At 36.6% G+C, this 25,779-nt stretch overlaps 2 protein-coding genes across 2 annotated transcripts; both read left to right on the top strand.

Annotated features, from left to right (window-relative positions):
* The first annotated feature begins 9,508 nt into the window (after window positions 1-9,508).
* On the top strand, window positions 9,509-13,268 carry LOC131661808 (autophagy-related protein 16-like). Its single transcript, XM_058931445.1, has 5 exons — window positions 9,509-9,696; window positions 9,782-9,957; window positions 10,935-11,116; window positions 11,224-11,419; window positions 12,071-13,268. Exons 2-5 carry the CDS (start codon window positions 9,823-9,825, stop codon window positions 13,091-13,093), a joined length of 1,536 nt encoding a protein of 511 aa, XP_058787428.1. The 5' UTR covers window positions 9,509-9,696; window positions 9,782-9,822; the 3' UTR covers window positions 13,094-13,268.
* A 2,593-nt stretch (window positions 13,269-15,861) lies between these two features.
* LOC131661807 (vignain-like) lies at window positions 15,862-17,906 on the top strand. The gene is made up of 4 exons (XM_058931444.1): window positions 15,862-16,375; window positions 16,739-16,974; window positions 17,062-17,202; window positions 17,473-17,906. Exons 1-4 carry the CDS (start codon window positions 15,928-15,930, stop codon window positions 17,734-17,736), a joined length of 1,089 nt encoding a protein of 362 aa, XP_058787427.1. The 5' UTR covers window positions 15,862-15,927; the 3' UTR covers window positions 17,737-17,906.
* Window positions 17,907-25,779: the final 7,873 nt, after the last annotated feature.

Below are 25,779 nucleotides of genomic sequence, written 5' to 3'. Positions count from 1 at the left end.
GATATTCTTTCCTTTTGCCTTTTTATCATCTCCAATGCTCGAAGTCTATCTTCGTCCAGGTCTACTAATTCATTCATCATTAACTCCCAGTATATGTTGGGAGGGATTTCTGCCTGTCTTTGTATTCTTACTGACTGCAGATGTATCTCGATTGGGAGTACTGCGTCGTGACCAAACGTCAGTTGGAAAGACGTTGTATTTGTAGCTTCTTTTGGAGATGTTCGACAGGCCCAAAGTGCTTGGTCCAAAGTTTTATGCCAATTCTTGGGTTTTTTCCCCATATGTTTCTTGATAAGACCAATTATTATCTTGTTTGCTGCTTCAACTTGTCCATTTGCCTGAGCATAGTAAGGTGTAGAAGTAAACAATTTGAACCCTATTTCTTTGGCGAAGTCCTGCATCTTTCGCCCAGTGAACACTGATCCTTGATCAGTAGTTATACTTTCTGGGATTCCAAATCTGTATATAATATATTTTTGAATAAACTCAATCACAGCCTTTTAGTCCACATTCGCGAGTGGTACTGCTTCGACCCATTTTGTGAAGTAGTCTATTCCTACCAATATGTATCTTTGACCTTTAGACGATTTGGGGTGAATTTCTCCAATCAAATCTAGTGCCCATCCCCTAAAAGGCCATGGTTTCACTATTGAACTTAATTCGTTTGCTGGGGCGTGTTGGATACCTGCATGTTCTTGACATTCTTGACACCCTTTCGCAAACTGTATGCAGTCTTTTAACATGGAAGGCCAATACATTCCATAACGAAACAGAAGCCATTTCATTTTGTGTCCTGCTTGATGTGCACCACATGCTCCACTGTGTACATTTGAAAGAGCCAAATATGCTTCTGCTTCACCCAAGCATTTCAACAATACCCCTTCAGGAGTTTTCTTGAACAATTCGTTTCCCATCAGGAAATATGACAGGGCTCTATATTTCAGCTTCCTGTCTGTGTCTGTCGAAGGATTTTTTAGATAGTTTACTATTGGACTCCTCCAATCTGCATCTATCAATGAGTATATGTTTAATACTTCGAACTCTTCTTTGTTAGCGTAACCTAATTGTGAATTCTCCAGATCACTTGGGGAAAGTTTAGTAGTCATTGCTCTCCCTCTTACTTCGATCAGTTCTTCTAATTTTTCTTTTGATACCCTGTATCTTGAGGCTAACTGTGCCAAGCCATTTGCTTCTTGGTTGTTGGCCCTTGAGACATGTTTTAATTCCACATATTCGAATTTCTTGAGCAACCTATTTGCTATGACAAAGTACATGATCAAATTTTCTTTGATGCATTTGTATTCCTTTGTCAGTTGTCTAATCACCAGTTCAGAATCTCCTTTAATTTCGACTCTGGTTGCCCCCAATTCTAACAAAGCTTCAAGTCTAGCAATTAGTGCTTCATATTCAGCTTCGTTGTTGGAGCATAAAGGACCTTCAATCTTATACTTGAGCTTTGTTGGAATTCCATCAGGAGAAATTATTAATATTCCAACACCAGTTCCTTCTCTATGAGTCGAACCATCGAAGTATAGCTTCCAAGGCTTCAAATCTACATATTGTTGAGGGTTCTCAACCACTGCATGGTCAACAATGAAATCTGACACAATCTGACCTTTCATTGCCTTGAGTGGTTGAAATATCAGTGAGTACTCAGTAAGGGCTAAAGCCCATTTTCCAATTCGACTGTGCAATATTGGCTTTGATAACATATGTTTAATAACATCACAATGAGACGAAACATAAACATCAACTGGCTTTATATAATACTTAAGTTTGATACAAGAGAAATACAAACAAAGGCAGAGTTTTTCTATCGCAGTGTATCTAGTCTCTGCATCATTGAGTACTCTACTTAAATAATAAATGGCTCTTTCGACGCCATTTTTGTCTTCTTGTGCTAACATACTGCCTATTGTATTATCTGAAGCTGAAATATACAGGCGCATGTGCTTCTTCCTATTTGGGGGAGATAAGATTGGTGGATGGATCAAGTATTGCTTGATTTTATCAAAAGCTTCTTGATGTTCGACACGCCATTCGAACTTTCCTTCCCTTAGACGAAGTAGAGGGGAGAAAGCTTGTGTGCGCCCACTCAAATTAGAGATGAACCTTCTTAAGAAGTTTATCTTCCCCAGCAAGGACTGCAATTCTTTCTTCGTGGATGGAGGCTTGGTTTCCATAATAGCCTTCGTTTTATTCTGATTAATTTCTATCCCCTTTTTATGAACCACGAAGCCCAGGAAATCTCCAGCCTGCACAAAGAAAGCACATTTGAGGGGATTCATCTTTAAGCCATGTTTTCTCATTCTTTCGAATGATTGGCTTAGATGATCGAGATGATCGCAATCTGAGACAGATTTAACAACGATGTCATCTATGTATACTTGCATGAACGTTTCTATAAAATCATGAAATATAGAATTCATTGCTCTCTGGTAGGTTGCCCCAGCATTCTTTAAACCGAAAGGCATTACAACCCACTCATAGGTGCCTATTGCCCCTGGGCAACGAAAAGATGTTTTAGACACATCTTCTTCTGCAATGAAAATCTGATTATAACCAGAGTATCCATCCAACATACTTAGATACTCGAAATCTGCGGCTGAATCCACTAACATTTCTGCCACAGGCATGGGATATTCATCCTTAGGAGTTGCTGCATTTAGATCACGCAAATTTATGCATACTCTTAATGAACCATTCTTTTTAATAACTGGTACAATATTAGCAATCCATTCGACATACCTTGTGGTTCTGATGAACTTACACCGTAGGAGTCTTTCGACTTCTGCTTTAATCTTCGAATGAATTTCTGGTGCGAAACTTCTAGGAGTTTGCTTGATGGGCTTTTTTCCTTCCTTTATAGGTAACTTCAATTCGACCAAATCGCGCCCTAAACCAGGCATCTCATCGTAATCCCATGCAAAGCAATCTTTGTTCTCTTTCAACAACGCGACCACTTTTGACTTCAGCGTTGGCTCTAGTTTCGCACTGACGTATGTTACCCTCCTTTGATCTCCATCTCCGAGATTTACTTCTTCGAGTGGATCTTGGGCTAACATCTTGATATTTGATCCCATTGGGTCCTTCTCGAAACCCAAAGGCTCTTCGTCGTAGATTGCATCCAATCTTTGACCTATCTCTTCTCCTGAAATCTCTTTGACTTGGACTGAATCTTCAGGCAGGTGAGGGATCGTATCTATCCCCAAATCTGGAGTTTCTTCCTTTTTTAGACCTTCATTAAACAACATGTCTGACAACTCGGCTTCGAGAGCCGTCTTTCTTTTATTCTCGGCTACATAAGCCGAAATCCTTTCGAAAAATGATGACTCAGACATCATCAACTTCGTCATCCCAGCCTGTTGGCCGTATTGTTGGATGATGCTCCGTTGGTGGGGTATCTTCTGGGCCATCCATTATTTCCCTATTCCATTGGAAACCATTTGGGTGTAGAGTTAAGTAGTACAACGCATTTTTATTTGGGGTATACATCTCTTCTGCAGCATGACAAGGTCCTATGTTTGCCAAGTTCCTATCGAAGTTAGTTTTATTAACTTGATTAACTTCAGCCATATAGTAACTCTGATCCCCTTCAATATTCTCTACTATACCATCTTCTCTCCAAATGGTTACCCTTTGATGCATTGTCGATGGCACAGCTGCAACTCCGTGGATCCATTCTCTTCCGAGCAAAAGGTTGTAGTTTGCTTTTGCTGGTATAACCATAAACATAGTTGGCCTCGTGACTGAGCCAACTGTTAAATTCACCTGAACAACTCCCAGTGTCTGTCCTATCTTGCCTTCATAGTTAGATAAAACCATGTTGTGTGGCCTTATATCGGTATCGAACATACCAATTCTTTTCAACATGTATTAGGGCATTAGGTTCACTGCTGCCCCCCATCTACTAGGACTTTATTAATGTCAACATCTTCAATTTTAGCCCTTATGTAGAGTGGTTTCAAATGATTTCGCATACCTTCATCGGGCCTCTCGAAGAAAGCGTTCTGCTCTTCAACTGCACCGTTGTTTAGAACATAGTAACACACAGGTCTGTGTTTCGCCATTTCTTCGATATCAGCCTCTTCGCAGTCTTCAACTTCAGTTTCCTGATTAAACTCATGAGGGAGTACAGACACAACGTTGTAGTTGAGGTTTATAGATGACACCCCGTCAGAGTCGAAATCATTTGTCATTCTATCCTCTTCCTTCCAAGGACTGGAATGCATCTTTTCTTCTTCTTCTAAAATATTTTCGGCTTCGAATAGTCTGCGTTCCACCGGAGGTTTGCTTGCCTTTGCCCCCTGGTGTGGGACTTGGTTGCTACTACACTCTCCAGCTTCTCTTGGTCTGTATTCTCTTTGAGCCTTTTTCATTCTCTGGTGCCTTCTCCACTGGGATCTGGACATAGGATTTTTTCCCTTGTAATTCTCCAACCGATACATCTCTCGATTTGAGTTTTGAAATTGCTTCCTATATGCCATTGCAGTCCTTCCTCCTTGGTCCCAACTTCGCCATTTGTTGGTTCTTGCACCAGCTTGCACCCATTTGTCCCTAGGTACTTCTGCAGGGACTTTGAATGTTACCATTCGAGCCCTAGGATGTGGGCTGTCAGGTCTCTTCGTTGGGGTCCATATATCGAAACCATACAGGTTAGGACGTAATCCCTGAGTTTCTCGACCCATGTAGCAGTACACCCTCTCGAATGATCGTGCCAGCATTTCATCATAGACTGCCCCACATCTGGGACACAGTGCAACTTCAGTGTTTTCCCTGTGACATCTAACCAAAAATCCCACTAAGCTTTCTTCCATCTTTGGGTACACTTGTAGCAAAGGGTTTGGTTCTCTCCCGGGGTATTCCCATCTTTCGCGTCGAGCCCTTTCGAAGTTGGCTTCGACCCTTCGATTCAGCATGATCGAACACCTTGGACACATCCATTGTTTTCCGCCATTCCTTTCATGGCAATTCCAGAGATAATATTTGAGACTTTCCCCTCTTGGAGGAATTTCAATGTTTCCCTTTTGCCTTGTCAACCATGTCTCCAATTCGCCAAATTCAGACACTGGTCGTCTGGCACTGACCATGTTAACAACTGCTGGAGGGGCTTCAGAAATCTGGATTTGCTGAAGTTTTACCCTGAGGTCTTCAGTGGCCTCACAGGTTTTTCCTCTCGAAACTTCAGTTATCTCTGTCTTGGGGGATTCTTCAACATCAGTATTGAAGACCGCATCGTCATTTAGGCTTTCAGTAGCCTGCTTTCCGGTTAACATTGTCTCAGCTTTCGCAATGTCTACCTCAGATACCTCTATCATGTTGACATCCAGTGGTTCACACAAGCTAGCGTTAGCAATGTTCAAAGGATTTGTGTCGACCTTCATGTGACTCTTAGTCTTGTCAGCAAACTTCAAACGTCCATCCTTGATAGCATTTTGAATTAGATCCCTGAAAAGAAAACATTGTGAGGTTTTATGGCCCAAAAAACCATGATATTTACAAAAGCCTTTCTTCTTCCGTTGTTCTAACGGAGGAATTTTGGAATTTGGAGGCAGTATCATTTGGCCATCTTTTACTAGTAAATCAAATATTTCGTCACACTTAGTGACATCAAACGTATAAGTTTTCTTGGGAAATCTATCACTTTTATCATTATCTACTGGATTCCTTCCATTAGAAGGGGTAAGTAATTTGCAAGCATAGGGTGGCGCTTCCTTTAACTCGGCGAGATCTATTTCGACCTCTTCCATGTCGCATGAGTCTTCGAAGGGTTCGCCATCAACTTCGTCTGCTTCGACGTATGCTACTCTTTCCTTTTTATATCCCTTGTTTGCCCTAGCTTTTTCTGCTTTCAAACGTTCGACTTGTCGAACCCTATCTGCCAACTGGGCCATATCCCTAAGGTACTGAGTATCTAGTTTCTTTCTAATTGAATAATCTAGACCACCCGCAGCCATTTCGACCAATTCATGCTCTGGGACTGTTGTGAAACACCTTGATTTCAACAGTCGGAACCTATTCAGGTAATCATCAATTGGTTCTGTAAACTTCTTCTTAATGCTGGCCAATTCTTTCAGACTTATCTTGGTTTGGCCCATGTAGAACTGTTCATGGAACAACCTTTCTAAGTGTGCCCAAGCATCTATCGAATTTTGTGGTAAAGTTGTGAACCAAATAAAAGCATTCTTTGTTAGCGAACTAGGGAAATATTTGATCCTTAAATCTTCGTTCCCTGCTAAGTCTCCTGCTTCTGTCAGGTATCTGGCAATATGTTCCACAGTTAACTCGCTAGTTTCGCCTGAAAACTTTGTGAACTTGGGTACTTTAGTGCCTCTAGGCAACTTGGATGTATAATTTGGACGTCGAAGTCCAGTACTAAGGCCGTTATTGGCCATAACCCTTTCTATCATGGCAGTTAAGTTATTTTCCGTAGCCAGATTTTCTCTTCTGACTCTCTGAACGATTTCATCTGGATGTTCGTTCCTACCCACTAACCTTAATCTGGGTCTTACTTCCTCCATTTCCTGTTGAACGGGAACAACTCTTTGATTCGAAGCCTCCAAATCTATTACTTGGTTCCCTTCGATTGCCGTTGTTCTTTGTGGGGCAACTACATTATTAGTGGTTATCCTAGACGGAGGGACCACATCTTGAATATGTTCCATAATGGGTCCTCCTTCTCGATACAAGGGCTGCTTGTCCTTTCGTTTAGGGTATGGAACTCCCATGAAATCTGCCATTCGATTCATTTGAGATGATATCTTTTGGAAAATCTCCACATTCTCTCGATTCGTACTAGTAATATTTGTTGCTAATGGATTCAAAATTGAAGCCAGTTCCTTGGCCAAAGACCCCTAACATATCATGGTTGCTTGCATCCATTTCTTGTCGGAATGCTGCTTGATTACTTGTGGTAAAATTGGGTATTTGGGCAGAGAAGCCAGTATTTTGTGCACTTCGACCCACTGAACCAACATTTGGCGAAAACGTCGCATTTTTAGTTGTAGTATATGTAGGTCCTGCCCCTCGTACGCCTGTTCCATATGGATATGGCATTCCGTATGGGTAGTTTGGCCTCCATTCGAACGCAGAGTTCGACCCTGGGTTGAATAAGTTATTTGCAGTATTTGTCGAGAAAAGTGGTATCTCGTTTGCGCTTGTGGATGCAGGTGCGGTAGTCGACACTGAAACTGGAATAGTCCCTGATGGTTCTGTATTATTCTCAGGTATAGCCTGTGAACTATCCGTGGGTCTCGATCCATTTGGACCCGGTGTATCCCGCGCTCCTTGAGTAGAAGTCGAAACATGCGCAGAATTTGCCGCTCCTGATTCTGAGCCTTGTGGGGGATCTTGATCTCCCCCTGCACTGGTCGTGACGACCATTTTCTTGTTGTACCTTCGTTTGGGAATCGGTTGTGCACTGTTTGTTAATTTACCGTTCCTAAGGTTCATACAAGGTCTTGATATTGTCTAGACAAAATAAAACAATTGATTAAAAACAATATGCTTGACACAGTCCCACTGGGCGTGCCAATTTGTTTACGGTGATTTCCGGTAAACAACCGCTAGTCTTCCAAACTATAATAAATATGATTTGGTTACTCGCAGGATCGACTAGATTGATCCTAGGACATAGTCAAAAAGATTGTTATTCGAACCATGTTTATGATTTGCCTTAAAAATAAGAATTACTCAATCGAAACAATAAAAGTTAGCAATCACTTGGTTATACACGTAAATATAACTTCAGCGAAAGGTAAGTCAAGATAAAAACATAAGACAAAAAACTGTAAAAGTGCAAGAATCTTAAAGTGCAGAAATGTTAAATACTTCAAAGATAAATAACATGAAAATAAAGAGTGCAGGAATGTAAATGGCAGGAAGTAAACGAAATGCAATAACATCGAAAGATACTTGAAAATAAAGGAAAATACACATGTATTAAAATGGTGGTGGTGTCATACGTACATTTCTCAGCGAACTCTTTCTCTTAACACTTGATACTTGAGCAATATGTGAGTGATTTGTACAAAATGAACACACTGAATCCTAACATTAGAACCCTTATTTATACTAGTTTCGACCTTAACGGTCCTACGCTAATCTAATGCCACGTTTCTCATGAGAATCCCCGGAAAGCCACCTGTCTCTGGACAGTTATGCAAACTTCTTCGAATTTCAAATCCTCCCGCCTGAATCCTCCTTCGACGCGTGGCAATATAACTTAACATTAAAATACCACGAAAACACGCTAAGCATCAGTACTTAACATATTTCGTAAAATTTGTCTAAGTCTCGAAGATATACACTCCTACTAGCTTCAGCATTCACTATCTCCGTTATGACTTAAAATTCTTCATCCTCGAAACATGGCCATCAGGAGCCATTTTATCTTCAAAGACGGTCATCAGCAACCATCCTCCTTCGAGTCTTCACCCTTCGAAGGATCACATTTGCAAAACGAAATCTTCAGCTAACAGCCACATAATCAGAATACCACCTGAACGCCCAATAGACGCCTTAAAACTCCATTGAACGTCCGACCCTCCCCATAACTCCATGACAAACCTTTCATCAACTTCCTGAACTTTTGTTTCCTGAATAAAGCAGACATCAACATTTTCTTTCCTGATAAGAGAGCTCAACCGTATTCTTTTAGACAAACAGTCGCTTCCACGAAGATTGTAAGACAACACAATCATGATGCAGGGGTATGTCGACCATCCTTCGCCGTCTCCGGTATTTTAACATCAGCATCCCTTCTTTCTAGTGCCTTGATTGCTTCTATCATCAATTCATCAGAAGAGCTATTAGACACACCAAAAGCCGTGACCCTGTTCCAAATTTTCTCCGCCACTTCTTCGTTGTTTGTTGACCAGAATCATCGATTCCCCATAGCAATAGCTGAATCAGACGACTCCCCATTGCTTTAGGATTTAGGGTTTAAAAAAATGTAAAATCAAATTATAGTGCAATTTATGCTATGTATAAGATGTATTCTTTTGATGTACTATTTTCCATTGCCTTAGATTTTAGGGTTTATGGCTTAAGGTTTAAAAAAACGGAACATCAAAATATAATAGAATATTTCGTAGGTACATCCACGGACTCTCGTAGGTACATCTACGGACCACTCTGTTTTTAACTTGTTCCGTAGATACATCTACGAAAGATCTACGAAACTAAAATAATTTGAATTTCTCTAACGTTCACTATGTTTTTTTACGCTTCCGTAGATGTACCTACGAAAAAACCAAAGTTTTAAAAAAAATGCTTATGAATGTAAATCTATGAAAGCAGAGAGACATTTTTGACAACTCATATGGTGGGTGAGAGACCCAAGGAGGGGTAATAGGTTCACTAATTTTATCTTATTTAATTATTTTTTAAATAATATAATAAATAATAGTATAATTTTTTTATTACAATAATAGTATAATTTTTGGTTGTACCAAAAAAAATAAGAATTCACTTAGTTTTAATTTTAAAAAGAAATGACTACAAAATTAGTAAATCCCAAAATTAGATTTCAACGATCGGAGCTTGGAAATGCCACTCCGGTGAAATTAAAGTTAATGGAAACTCCTGCTTCCTCATCTTATTATTATCAATTTCTGTTGTGGTAGTTATGCTTCTTGAAGTCAAGGCTCGAACAATCTTTAGCAACAAATACCAAAATCCCAAACTATCATGAAGGTAAATTCATCTTTCAAACCTTCAATTTGTTGTCGGTTTCAAATTTCTTGCATCGTTTGATTTTATTTTCTTCGCAATCAATCAGGTGAGATTCGCGGTTCGGTGATTGAAATTGGTTTTTATTGCATGGCGAAGTCAAATGAAGAAATTGCAAATGAAGCTATCAAACGCGCTTTGAGGTCTTTACGGAAGCGGCATTTGAGCGAAGAAGGAGCTCATGCTTCTGCTTTTGCTGCTCTTTCTAGACCTATTGTTTCTCAGGTCCCTTTTATATGCTTTTTTAGGGTTTTTTGTGAACTTGATCACGAATTCATAATTGGTTACCCTTGTCGCAATCCCTAATTAGTTTGTAGAAATATGATTGGATCTTTGATTTTTATTTAGTAAAGAATAGTGATTTTAGAAGCATTTTTCAATCTTCAATGGATAGTAAGTAGTAACACATACAATGGACATGAAACTGACACGGACAGGTAGGCACTTGTATAATTTGAGAAAATGAAAGTGATTGAATGTAATCAGATCACATGTATAAGTGTGATTGAATGTACACATGTTGGAGTCGGACACTCGACACCAGGATTTTGAAAAACGGTAACGGTCGCGTCGCAGTCGCGTAAAGGTTTTTGCGATTTCGGTCGGTACATGTGTGATTGCGGCCGTCGCGGTGTGAACTAACCATAATTTGTTCTTTAATATAAAAAACGGTGATAACGTATCGGTATCGGCACTTGCAGAAACCATTTTGTTTGGAAAACCTAAGTTACCCCTTAAATTTAAAATGTCTTGAGGATTATTTTAGGTTTTTCAATCAAATTTGAGTTGAAACTCAACCCTAACATACCTGCACCCTTCACCGATGTTTGTGCACTTCAGTTCTTCCAAAGAAAAATCACAAGTTTCTCCTTCACCTCTCTCTGCACTTCATATGTTTATAATTATTATTCATGTAATTTGTCCAAAATATGATCAATTCGCAGCCATCCCGCTATTCGCTATCTAGCTATCCCATTTTTGGTCAGTTCTAACTTCTAATAGATGGTTATTGTTGTTTATTTTTTTTTAAAAAAGAAACTACATCCTAATTGTTGATCCTGTTTCTTTATGCGAATTGGCAATTGTATTAATATTTGTGGATGTTGCTTATGATTAATGCTGTTGTTTTTACTTGGACCGCAGTTTGCATTTAAATATTGGATGTTTCAACTAAGTTAAATGTTGTATTTGTGTTCCTATAGGGCTCTGAATGGAAAGAGAAAGTAGAGAGTCTTGAAGTGGAACTTCAGCAATGCTACAAAGCTCAATCCCGAGTATCTGAGCAGCTTGTTGTGGAAATAGCTGAATCCAGAACTTTGAAAGCTTTGGTTCAAGAGAAAGAAACTGGAACTGCTGATTTGCAAAAAGAGTTGACCCAAACAAGGTTGCTTGTTTTCCCTTTTATGTTTTTGATTCCAAAAGTCATGTATTCTTATTTCTTTATAGTTCAAATTTTTTTGTTTATGAAAGTGACTCAAATAAATTTTGCAGGGATGAGTGCATGCAATTGAAAAAGGACTTGGAAGACAAAATTAAAGCTCTTGAAGTGGTTCTGAGTGAGAATGCAGAACTTAAAATACAATTGCAGCAAATGACAGTTAGAGCCAAGAATGCTGAAACCGAAAATAAGACATTGGTAGATCGCATGATGTTAGAAAAAATGAAGAACGCTGAACAACTAAATGAGGTTATAATACATTATCATTCTCCATAGGAACATTTGAAATAAAATTGTTGTTTGTACGTATTCTCCATATGAACACAGGGTCTGTTTGGATTGTTTGGGAGAACTTGTGAAAACAACTTATGACATTGTTCATAAGCTGTTTTTAGCTTATTTTCATAAGTTCTCCAAGATACCATATAAAAACAGCTTGTACGGAATAATTTAACTTTATCATATCTCTTGCTATAGAAATAGTTTGTACTTGGTGCTTATCATAAAAATCGCTTGTGTTATAAGCTGCAAAAAGCTATTTATTCAAACAGGGCCATAATCATTTGAAATAATAAAATTCGGCCAGATAATCAGATTACAATTTAGTTCATTTGCCTTTAATCTGATACTTGTGTCATGGTCTTATTTGTAGGCGTCGGTTACATGAGAATGTTACATTATGCCACTATTGCATCTATTTTGAACTTGTTGTGTGATTGCGTGAAATTTAGATTGTATGCCGCCGAGTCGAATAATTGTATGATTGTTACAACATTAGTCTAAGTTTCTTACATTTGTAGCTCCCTCACTAAACTGTGATGATATTTTAATTCTATTAGCTTCATGGATTCTCAATGTTTCACTGTGTTGATATAACTAATATATTTTCTATAAATTTAGGCAAACCAACTGTACGATGATATGATCAAGCAACTAAAGGCTAGTGGCTTAGAACAACTTGCAAGGCAGCAAATAGATGGCATAGTTCGCCGAAGTGAACAAGGTGCCGATGCCTTTTTACAATCAAACATCCCTTCCACATGCAAACACAGGCTCCAAGCACATGAAGGTGGTTGTGCTTCCATATTGTTCGAGAACAATTCTAATAAATTGATTACCGGGGGACAGGATCGAACGGTTAAAGTGTGGGATACAGATTCAGGATCCTTAATTTCCAATCTTTATGGATGCCTTGGCTCTGTATTAGATCTCGCCATCACCAATGATAATCGATCTGTTATTGCTGCTAGCAGCTCAAACAACTTGTATGCATGGGATCTCAGCTCGGCTCGAGTCCATCATACCCTTACTGGCCACAAAGATAAAGTTTGTGCTGTTGATGTCAGCAGGGTTTCCAGCCGTCATGTTGTCAGCGCAGCTTACGACCGTACTATAAAAGTTTGGGACTTGCTTAAAGGTTATTGCATTAACACAATCATTTTCCACAGCAACTGCAATGCTCTTTGCTTCAGCAGTGATGGGCAGACCATATTTTCTGGACACATTGACGGAAATCTTCGATTATGGGATATTAAAACCGGGAAACTACTTAGCGAGGTTGCAGCACACTCATTCGCTATCACGTCGATATCTCTTTCTCGAAACGGAAATGCAGTATTAACCAGTGGAAGGGACAATTTGCACAATTTGTTTGACGTGCGATCTCTAGAAGTTAGCGCCACACTAAAAGCCGTAGGAAATCGAGTGGCCTCTAACTGGAGTCGCTCGTGCATTAGTCCCGATGATCAAAATATTGCTGCCGGATCATCTGATGGGTCGGTCTATATTTGGTCAGCATCTAAAACTGATGTAGTCAGCACTCTGAAGGAACATACTTCTTCTATCCTGAGCTGTGCTTGGAGTGGGCTTGGAAAACCCTTGGCTTCAGCTGACAAGAATGGAGTTGTTTGTATCTGGACCTAAGGAAGTTCTATTCCCTCCTTCATATATTAGCCGATTTCGAAAAAGTATATTCATTTTAGGAACAATGTATATATTCATTTGTAACAGAAAAACAACTATGTTAAATGAAGACTCATACTGTAATTACTGTAAAAACAGCTGAGGAATAATACATTGGATTATGTTTTACGTTTTACTCTTCTAGTGTTATTGTATAACTCCTCTGTTTTCTTGTAGTAACTTTTGTTCTGCACGCATCACACATGCTATGTGCAATTACGCTACGGAAGTGGTGGTTTCATGAAAACATAATAGATAATAAAGCTTCAGCTAAAAGGAAACAGATAGCAGTTTTTAGAAATAAATAATTGATGGTGGAAACCAATAAACTACGCCATGGAAATCCTTTAAAACAAGCAACAGCATCACGCTGGACTCTAGAGTCAAATGATTGCTACTACAGAATAATAATACTACTAAAATGTTCTTTCACATTGCTTATGTCAATCAAATGGAATCTTCCCAAAATTGATACTTTCTCCGTTTTTTTTATTATAAGTCGTTTGAGAAAAAAAAATTGTATCAAATTATGAGAATTTTTACAATATCAATAAGTCATAGTAAATAATATTGTTTTATTAAATCCTCAAATATTTATTATTCTTTTTTTTTCTTTTCAATTCTTTAAATTTATATTTGTAATACTATTAATGAAAAATAATTTTATAAAATTTTTCTTTTTCATAAAATCATGATTACCTATAAAAATATCAAAATCACTTGTAATGAAAAACGGAGGTAGTAGCATAAGTTAGCAGATTATATAGGTTACCAACTTTTGCTCAATTAACACAATTATTAACTATAACTTCTAAAGAAACCAATGATTTATCCGTTTTAGAGTAATTAAAACAGTTAAGTATAAATTACGCACAACCCAAATTAAATTCTAAAAGCCATTCCAAAAGAAGTTTCAAATATTAAACCCAAAAAGGGCAATGCTAACCAGTGCTCCGGGGACTGGATAAGGATCATTAATTACATTATAGATTCATTAATATTATTTAAAAAACAGCTTATTAATAGCGTTATTTAAGACTAAAAATTAAATAAAATTGAGCCATAAAGGAAAAAATTAAGACGCTACATATTATATATTACTCCGTATTAATTACTTTTCATTTTTATTTACGGCTGCTTTTGCATATTTCATTTTCAATGCCTAATATTTTTTAATTTCAAAAAACACTACTTTTCCTTTTCATATTTAAAAAAAATATTATGGATAAAGTTTTGTCTTATTTTTTTATATTTCATCAAAATATTTGAATCTTTAAATTGAATTTGAATTTTTATTTGATTTTTTAGTTATTATTTTACTTTTTTTGCAATATTTTAAGAGTTTTTAATTTTGTTTCTAGTAAATCATGTTCTAATATTAAAATATAATAATATTGAAATAAAGTCATGAAAGAGATAGTGAATAAATTAATTTAAGTCAATTTAATATTTAAATATGTGTAATTATCATTTATTGCAAAACAATAATAATTTAATTAAACATCATTTAATACTCCTTATCCAGTACCCGGGACACTGGTTAGCAGGACCCATTGGCAATGCTAACCAGTGTCCGGCAGCACTGGATAAGGATCATTAATTACATTATAGATTCATTAATATTATTTAAAAAACAGCTTATTAATAGCGTTATTTAAGACTAAAAATTAAATAAAATTGAGCCATAAAGGAAAAAATTAAGACGCTACATATTATATATTACTCCGTATTAATTACTTTTCATTTTTATTTACGGCTGCTTTTGCATATTTCATTTTCAATGCCTAATATTTTTTAATTTCAAAAAACACTACTTTTCCTTTTCATATTTAAAAAAAATATTATGGATAAAGTTTTGTCTTATTTTTTTATATTTCATCAAAATATTTGAATCTTTAAATTGAATTTGAATTTTTATTTGATTTTTTAGTTATTATTTTACTTTTTTTGCAATATTTTAAGAGTTTTTAATTTTGTTTCTAGTAAATCATGTTCTAATATTAAAATATAATAATATTGAAATAAAATCATGAAAGAGATAGTGAATAAATTAATTTAAGTCAATTTAATATTTAAATATGTGTAATTATCATTTATTGCAAAACAATAATAATTTAATTAAACATCATTTAATACTCCTTATCCAGTGCCCCGGGACACTGGTTAGCAGGACCCTTAAAAAAATATATATATTTATTGCACTTTTTGTGAATGGTGTCACATACTTTCACTTTTTGGAATCTATTTTCCCACATCATTTACAAATCTTTCCAAAAGCAATTGCGAGTTATAACCCATAATACATATAAAAACTACACTTTCATTCAATTATTTGTAACACACGAAGTGTTTAAAAACCAAACGCAACATTGCACATTCCTCTCCCTTCCACCATGTTACCCATTAATGCAATAACGTAATCAGCCTGCAACAGAAAGATGATTCTTCAAGCATACAATAACAGAAACCATGCAATGCCACAGAAACAAAATAACAAACACCTTGTCATCACTTTGATAATTCTTAAAAAATAACAATAAAAATATCTCAAATCAATTTTTCTTGTTTTCACTCATTGAACCCTTTGCTTCCATACATGAACAACACAATTTTATCCTATTATAGCACCTCCATTATTGCACATTATTGATTCCCTTAAGAAACCTTTTACTTCCTCACATTCTTTATTCTCCAATCCCCTATATAAATCATCCCTTGCTCTTTTTCTGTTTCATCAAACTTTCATTCAACTAACTAATTCCAAATTCCAAAGTCCAGATTCCAAAGAAAGAACCATGGCAATTAAGAAGCTGTTGTTGATTGTTCTATCCATTGCTCTGATTCTCCAAATATCAGAGAGCTTTGATTTCCACGAAAAAGATTTGTCCTCAGACGAAAGTTTGTGGGACTTGTATGAGCGATGGAGGAGTCACCATACAGTTTCTCGAAACCTCGGTGATAAACACAAGCGCTTTAACGTGTTCAAAACAAATGTGATGCATGTCCACAACACTAACAAGTTGGATAAGCCTTACAAGTTGAAACTTAACAAGTTTGCTGACTTGACCAACCTTGAATTTAGAACTATTTATGCTGGATCAAAGGTTAATCACCATAGAACGTTCCGTGGCACGGCACGTGGAAATGGAACCTTCATGTATGAGAATTTTAACAAAGCTCCTACTTCTGTCGATTGGAGGAAGAAAGGCGCCGTCACCGATGTTAAGGATCAAGGCCAATGTGGTATGTAATTGCATAGTTATTTAGATTCGTTAACAACACCTTCTTAAGTTTTTGGAGATACTATGTAGGTTAATCATAGTTTAACTGTGGCAAAACGAAACAGATGTCCTATTTCTCCACGGTTTAAGCATGACAAATATTTTACGAGCCCTATTAAGCCACAGTTTAACCGTGTCAAATTTTGGGCACTATGTAGTAGTCCATCATGCACACCTTAAAAAACGACCATGTTAGCTAAGGTCACGATTATCTGCATACATATAGGATTTGAGACTAATGAATATGTTTTGAAATTGTTATTATTGATTATTTTGTATTATACCTTTATATGACATTGTTGTTTGTGACTAATGTTTTGTGTAGGTAGTTGCTGGGCTTTTTCAACAGTTGTAGCTGTTGAAGGAATTAACCAAATCAGGACAAATAAGTTAGTGCCCTTATCTGAACAAGAGCTTATAGATTGTGACACTGAACAAAATCAAGGATGCAATGGTGGACTAATGGAATATGCTTTTGAATACATCAAGCAAAAAGGTGGCTTAACAACAGAAAGCTATTACCCTTACACAGCAAATGATGGATCATGTGATGCATCAAAGGTGAACATTATACTAAACTTTGATTAAAAAAAATCCAATATATAATTGACAGATGACTTTAAGATGCAAAAACCATTCATGTTGCAGGCGAATGTCCCAGCTGTGTCAATTGATGGCCATGAGACTGTTCCGAAAAATGACGAAGATGCATTGCTCAAAGCTGTTGCCAACCAGCCTGTTTCCGTAGCCATTGATGCCGGAGGATCTGATTTCCAGTTCTACTCAGAGGTAAATAAGGGTGATATTAATATGAACACTTGAATACACTATCATATATTAGTACTCAGGTTCGTCTTAAATTTTCAGAGACACTGTGTATCTTAACCAAGTGTGTCAAAACAATTAGGGCCTATGTTATCATGCTATAACCGTGACAGATATTTTATGGAGCCCTTGCATCCACAGCTTAAACGTGTCAAAATTTGAGTCTACGCGGTAGTCTGCTTTGTACATCTTAGTATTCAATTTTGAAACTAATGTGTATTTATATAATTACAGGGAGTATTTACTGGTGACTGTGGAAAAGAGCTAGACCATGGTGTAGCAATAGTGGGATATGGAGTAACTGTTGATGGAACTAACTATTGGATTGTGAGAAACTCATGGGGACCTGAATGGGGAGAACAAGGTTACATCAGAATGGAAAGAAACGTATCTGATAAGGAGGGACTTTGTGGCATAGCTATGGAAGCTTCTTATCCAATCAAAAAGTCCTCTGAAAATCCAAGCGTACCTTCATCATCTATTAAGGATGAACTTTAAATGCTAATTTCAAATAAAATTAAGATGGATGTTGTTTATAAGTGTGTTGCAAATAGTATTATTACCTTATTTAGTTGTAACATTTGAATCTTGGATTTGATGCTAATGTATTATTTGGATATTTATGCTTATATATTGCACAAAGAAATAAATCTTTCAATTTGATTTAACATGTATTACATCAGAAGTTTTCAATTCTTAGATGAACATCATCTTGAATATAAGCTGACCAAATTTTTCCATACACCACACAAATACTAAAATATTAGATGTCATTGCATGGATCCCTTCACGACTTCAAGGAAGCTGGTTCATATTGTTCTACTTTTGAATGATGACTTGTTACCTGTATTTAAGAAATCATTTATTATAAACTACTAAAATAATATTATATATTTATGCTTATATTCCTTTATAAAAAGTTTACACGTTGATCAATTTATTCCTTAAATATTACGGAATAAATTTTTTTTCAAGTTGTCTTTTCAATTTAAAAAATAACAGTGATGGTTAATGAATATCTGGAGAAAAAAAACTGAAAACACATAAAAGACTAAACATTAACTTGTTATTTTGGATTTCACTTTACAAAATTGCTATGAACATATGATTCAATGTTGGATAAAAAAGCCAAATATGGGAAGTTTTAAAAAAAAAATTGCATTTTAAAAAGCATTGCAGAATGATTATAATTGAGATGCACTTATATCCATATTTTCACAAACAAGTAATAAGATAAGAGAAAATTTAAATTTATTTAAATTTTTTTTATTTTTAATTAATAACAAAATTGTGATTAATTGTTTATAAAACTTCATTTTGATCCAATGATAATTAATATTAGACTTGATAGGAAGGACCGCAATTTGATCACGTAATTGTGATTAGGAGGGATTAGAACTAGTTTTTTCTTTCAAATTAAAGGTTTTAATTGCATCTTTGAAGAACAATAATAATTTGCACAATAAAACAACACATTTACACCCCTTCTGTGTATTCATAAAAAAAATTAAATAACTTTTTCACATTATCTCTTTAAGTGTCAACTATCTATCAACTAATTAAACATGCTTACAAAATGCTAACAATGTCCTAACTATTCAAAACATTACACACACAAATGAACCAACGGGTAAATCACAAATGTCATCAATTATTCACCCTTCCCAATCTATCATTTATTTACACGTGGCTTCTCAGACTTTCCCTTCACCTTTACTTTTTTCTGTTTTTTATTTCAAAACTCATTGTTTGATTTTTTTTTTTTTCAATATCCAAATTTTTCAAAAAAATTTCACAAATAACCAACATTTCAAAAATATTACGCAAATGACCAAAATCTAGAAAATATTATACATTTTCGCCAGGCCCAGTGGCGACATCAGTAAAATTAGGGCCAAGTCGTCAGGCCCAGTGGCGAATTCAACTAAAATGGGGGCAAGTCGCCAGGCCCAGTGGTGAACTCAACTAAAATGGGGGCAAGTCGTCAGGCCCAGTGGCGACAACGTTCATTTTATTATTTATTTTTTTATCTTTTATTTGCTAACCCTAACTTAAACTATTTTGACTATTAATTTTTTTAACTTAACTTATTTTATATTGTTAAATTTTTTCTTAAAAAAATGATTATTAATAAAAAAACTACTATTTTATATTAATAAAAAAAACTAGAATTACATTAATCATAATAGGGTCTACAATTACATTTTTGGTGGATCTAGTGCGGTTGACCCTGGTACGATCCGCACGGCGGAGGTCTAATAACTCGTCTAGATGGCTCACGAGTTGGTAGTGCTCCCCAAGTCGTACCCCTATTCCTATGACGCCCTATTTCCGGTTCCTGTTGTGTTTGGGTCGATGGCTCTTCAATGCACTCCGGGTCTACAAAATCTGTCAGCCGACCTTGACCTCTAGAATTTCTGATGTAGGAAAGTCGGATGCCCGCGGCGCCTTCAAAGCTTTGTCTTGGTGAGACAAGATGGCTCCTGGTGGGTGCGGCCTTAAAGTGTGGTCTATAGTAGTTGGCGGTTGAATCAGGTTGGTTAAAATACAATGGTTGTGGTGGTGTGTTGAAATCCAATGGTCGTTGGTTGGGGTATTGTGATGTTTGATGGATGAATGAGTTGTATGACTTGTATTCGTCATGTATGCCTTTGTCGGGCGTAAGTGGTGATTTGGAGGAGCCCGCCACATCGGTGTCTTGGAAGTGTTGGTGATGGGGTTGAGTTTGTGGTTGGGGGTGAGTTTGTGGTTGAGTTTAACTTTGTGGTTGGGGTTGGTAGTGTTGGAATTGTTAGGTGGTGGACATGTGTTGGTGTTGTTGTTGTTGTTGGTAAATTGGTTGTTGTTAGTAATTTGGTTGTTATTGTTGTTGGTAATATTATTGTTGTTGGTAATCTGGTTGTTGTTGTTGTTGGTAATATTGTTGTTATTGTTGTTGTTGGAAATATTGTGGTTGTTGTTTTTGGAAAAATTTTGGTGGTTGTTGTTGGAAATACGGTTGTTGTGCTCGCGGGTCGTCCAAATAGAAAGGATGAGACACAATCATTTTAGGATTTATAACCGATCTGTACCAGTTGACATATTCAATTGTTGGTTTCATTTCAGTTGGCGCCACCGGGAATTCAAGGACAAAGTTGGAACTCCGGACCCACATTTTACGGAAGTCCTTAGCGAATGACTTCCAATTTTCTATGTACCACTGGTTGCTAACTTTTTTGAGATGCCAAGGTTCCAAACACATCGGGGGGCACGTGATTTCTTGATGCATGCCAAATTAGAGTTTGACACGGTCATTATGGTGCATCTCCACAGTGGTGAACCGTATGATAGGCGTTTTTGCTGTCCAAACAACTGCATTTGCTTAGTTGCGTTCATGGCCCAGTTCCAAATATGGTCTCCAAGTAAACTGCATAGTAAAAAAAATTATATTACGAATTAGAGAAGATGCTTTATGTTACAAATTTATTTAGAAGATGGAAAGTTTAGTGGTAATACATCTTGTGGTCAAAGACGATCCAAGAGATGGCGATAAAAAAATATTTTGTTTTTGGGCGTTAGGCTGTAATCCAATCCAGTTGCATTAAACCTAAACAAATAAAAGAAGAGAGAAATAAAATTATTTACAATTATTAATAGAATAAATATACTAAATGAAATAACATCATTAACTTACCTTGACGCGTATGGGAAGACGAATATGTGTGGGTTTTCAGGGGCTAGCCTCGACATTCTTCACCATCCTGGAGTAAGAATGCACATCTATAAAATGTACAATTTTATTTTTTAGCATTTTTACACAATTAGCTGTAGAGGTAAGCCAAAACTGCAGAACCCCAACTATACGTCTTGATGGTTTCAATGTCCTCAAGCAAACACAAGTACATAAAATTTTTACTATTCCCCATGCCATCGGGAAATAACAAGTTACCAAATAATAACATAATATAAAATCTAGTTTTCATTATTTTTTGCTCTTCGGTCGAAAACTGGTTCAACCTCAAACGATCATAATGAACTTTAAGGGCCGATAGCTTAATACCTTGGCCCCTCGCTTTGTGTTGTCCGTCACCCTCGACCAAATCTACGCCCAACATTTGCTCGTATAGAGCATTGGGTTGTTGAACGTTTCCATTCACTTCTTTTCCATTAATTGGGAGACCCAATAACATGTACATGTCCTCCAGCGTGACATTACATTCATCCGTTGGAAGGTGAAAAGTGTGAGTCTCGGGCCTCCAACGTTCACACAATGCCAATATGAATTTAGTATCAATTGTAGTATTTACCAAATTCATTACATGCCCGAACCCCGCATGCTTAATGTAAGGCACAATCCACGGGTCGGGAGCATCCATAGAGTGTGAACGAGTCCGAAATCTAGTGAAATCCTAAACAACAATATAAACATAATAGAATAGGGAATAAAATAATAAACAAAATAAACAATAGAGTAAATACTACCAGCGTGAAATAGCATTGTCAAATCCAGATGCGAGGAGGTGGATTGATAACATTGATAGAGCGAAGTGGACTAGGTCGTACAACAATGGGGCGAGGTGGGGCCACATGACTACAAATCTTGTGGAATTGATGAACGGTGTTTTCAAAGGCATACGAAACCTACTGGTAACCTCTTTGGTGAGTGCAACCTATTTTTGGATGGCAGCGTTGTTCGCCACAAGAGGTAAGCGGTGGAATGCAGTGTTACAAACACATCAGATGTATAGTGATATCTGCATAAAATTTGTGCAGCAAGAATCTGCCAAAGGAAACCCCCATCGAGTTACAAAATTTGATCGCCAAGGCCACACTTTCAGTGTCAAAGAAACAATTGGCCACTGTAACATCCTATTTTTATTAGATTTAATTAATTAGGATTATTTGATAATTGATAATTGTTTATGTGTTTTATTTAATTATTGTTTGCGCGATAATTATTTAATTGGGTGGCAATATGTTATTTAGCTAATTAATAAATGGTAGAATTTTATTTGAAATTAGTTAAATGGGCTTAGTTGAGTGAGAAAGAGTATTAGGTGGGTTAAGCCCAATGAGATAATGAGAGTTAGAAGAGAATTTTATGAGTTAACCTAAATTAGATAGAAAGATAGAAAGAAAAGTAGAGAAGAGAAAAGAGGCAAAAGAGTAGAAGAGAGAAGAGAAGAGGATTGTAGATTTCTTGAAGTTAGAAGGAGAAATTCAAGAGGTAAGGGTTTGAATACAAATTCTTGTAGAATCTATGATTGGGTAATGTTGTATGTGTTAAGAACATGGGATTTCACTTTGAGTATTTTCATAATCCATGAGATTTGTGTTGTTTGATGTTGTTTATGCTTGGAATGGGTAGAAATAACATGTAATTCATGATTCTATACTTGATTCTATGGGTGGGTTTTGATTTATAACATGTTGGATGAAAAGAATGTAAAACCTAACTTTGGGATTTGGGTGAAATTCATGGATTTGCATAATTAATGAAACTTTGATGAATCTAAGGATACATATGGGTTATGTGTATGTTATGTATGTGAAATTCGTGTGCAAATAATGAACTGAACTGTGAATTGAGTGGTGAAAATGAAAAAGAGGGAACTGTGCTGAGTTTACACAGAAAATTCACTTATGCGCTGTGTTCGCGACGCGAACGAGAGGTGGCGGCGCGAACTGAATGAGTTCTGAAATGATTTGGTTCTGCCTTGTACTTCGCGGTGCGCACATGTGGATGCGGCGCGAACTGAATGCATTTTTGAAATACATTGTTTCTGTCTGTTACTTCGCGGCGCGACCAAGGGTTGGCGGCGCGAACTAGATTCAAAAATATTTTCTTGTTTGTTTAAGACTTGATTTGCATACCTATTACTTCTATATGTTCAATATGTGTTATTAATTGATTAAATACCATGTGTGAGGTGTAATTGAATGTATTATGTGATGGAATGCTAAATGATAATTGAGTTGAAATTGGATTGAATTGCATGTTGTGTAATGTTGTGCAAGATTGGAAAGATGTGATTGTGTAGTTTAAGAGATAGAGAGATCGTCTTAAATGCATGAGTCTTGTTTTGTTGCACACGTACACAAGCATGAGTCTTTGAAAGTGGCAATGTTGGGTAATCTCGCGAAGGTTATTTACTTGTCCCAAACCTAACGAGTATGGGGTTTGAAAGCTTAACGAGTATGTGGCTTTGAGGTGGTTATCTAGTCTAGAGAGAATGACAATCGGCATGACCGGAAATGATAACTGAGGGATCCACATGCATATCGCATAGAGTCACATTTGAGTCGCACGTGTCGGTGTGAAATGTTGTTATGTGTGATTATGTGGTATGAATGTGTGGATGTGAATTTGATTGATATGCATATATGTGGAATGATGAATCATTTGATATGAATTAGAGAATGCGATGAGAATGAGATATACGTGATTAATACATATTTGATGTGAAATGTGATATATATATGTATGAGTGATATATGTGTATATATGTAAATTGTCAACATATGAGGTTGTGAATTAATTGTGATGATTAATTGTATGGAACATGTTAACTTTATATTGGAGATAAATACATGTTTTGTGAAGAGTGATGAATTCTTGAAATGTATGCTTAATTATGTTGCATTTCCCATTATTATATTTTCTATTTAGAATTTGAATTCTCACCCTTCTGTTTGAATGTTATCCTTCGTTGATAACGTGCAGGTTCCGACGAGTAGTAGCTTGTCCGAGGATTTAGCCGAGGAGCTCCTGAGTTTGTTATTGGATTAGGTAGCGAGTCATATGCTCTGATCATGTAACACTTGGGGGGATTTTATTTAGACTTATGCTTATGTTTGGATATTGCTATTCCCTATGTTTTGTTGGATATTCGAATGTATTTGTTTGATATCTCGGATATGTTGTTTGAGGCTATGTGGCCAAGATTGTGGATTTAAATGTTAATTCGAATTTGGTAGATGAATATAGTATGGGATATATTCATTGAGATTTTAATAGAAATTCAATTGTTTTTCCACAAGTGTTATGCATAATGTATGAAAGCATGAGATTCACATTGTGTTACAAATATGATCTTTGCATATTAAGAATGTTGGATGTTTTGTTTTAGGTTTTCATTGTGAATGAAAATAACATGTGACTCCCTTTTCCTTATGCATGATTACTCTGTGTGATTGGATGATATATTTGGGGTTAGAAAAGGGGTGTTACAGCCACAACCAGGGGCTGCCAAGACAAAAGTATCGGGTCATAATCCCAGATCGTTGGTGCGAATGCGGTCAATTTCAAGCCTATCATATGCCTTGCTCCCATGTCATTGCATTCTGTTCACATACTCACTTTGATGCATTATCATTGGTATCTCCGATTTACAAGGTATCAAAGTTGCTCAATGTATACAACAATTACTTTCCGGTGGTAGTAATGGAGGCATATTGGCCAGTGTATGGCTGGGAAATTTTTTGGCACAATGATTTAATGCGCAGGAATAAAAGCGGTCGACTGAACAACAAGTGTATTAGAACCGAAATGGATGCCACTGATAAAATGCAAAGGAAGTGTAGTATATGTCGTCAGGTCGGGCATAATAAGAACAAGTATCCCAATCGTGGATCTAGTTCCACAACATAGTTTTTCAGTTCAATGCTCTTTGTAATTTATTTTACCAATGAAATGGACTTTTTTTCATTAGTCAGATGAGTCACAGCAAACGACATAAACAATAACACGAACAAAAATCAACGATTAAAACAACAACTCGAAGACTAAAACAACAACACAAAAAACGATTAAAATATAAGAAAAAACAATAGTCAAAACAATGTCATCTGATCCATGCATCATTAGAATGGAATCAACGTCGCCTTCCACGTCATCCCACCAACGTTCCTTTTCTCCGGTCTCAGACGCAGTCCTTGTTCTAAGCCTCTGGATTCATCTGATGACTTTTCCGGGTTTGTACTCCCCCTTTAAAAAAAGAAATCAGAGTCCTCTTGAGTTGGTCAAATGAATGGATGTTCCAAAATTTAACCGGCATGAGGGGTTTGACGGGAGAGAAAATGACATGCCCATCCCTTCTACAATAAACCGATTCAGGATCAGGACGCTTCGATGATGTTCGCTGATATAACGGTGGCCTTATATGAGCCATGAACAAGAATGTGCAGAGAAAATGAGAAAATTGGTGGAGAAATGAGTGCATTTTCGTGGAGGAATGAGCTTCTATTTATAGGCAAAAAAACAAAATGAACGTTGTCGCCACCCTAGGTGGCAACTTGCCCCCCATTTTAGTTGAATTCGCCACTGGGCCTGGCGACTTGGCCCTAATTTTAGTTATGTCGCCACTAGGCCTGGCGACAATTGTAACGCCCGGAAAAATAATTATTTTCTTAATTTAGACATTTGTGATGTTTATTGAAATTTTCGCGTTTTGGGACGATTCATTCAGTATTAGTTCGGGATGGCGGATCGATATTTAATCGGAGATTTTAACATTTTTAGTATTAGAAATACTAATGAGCTAATGTCTAACATTTTGGGAA

This window comes from Vicia villosa, linkage group LG3 (genome assembly GCF_029867415.1).
Source record: "Vicia villosa cultivar HV-30 ecotype Madison, WI linkage group LG3, Vvil1.0, whole genome shotgun sequence".
Taxonomy (NCBI): Eukaryota; Viridiplantae; Streptophyta; class Magnoliopsida; order Fabales; family Fabaceae; genus Vicia; species Vicia villosa.
Note: the sequence above shows the minus strand (reverse complement) of the source record. Positions and strands in the feature narration are given on the sequence as shown.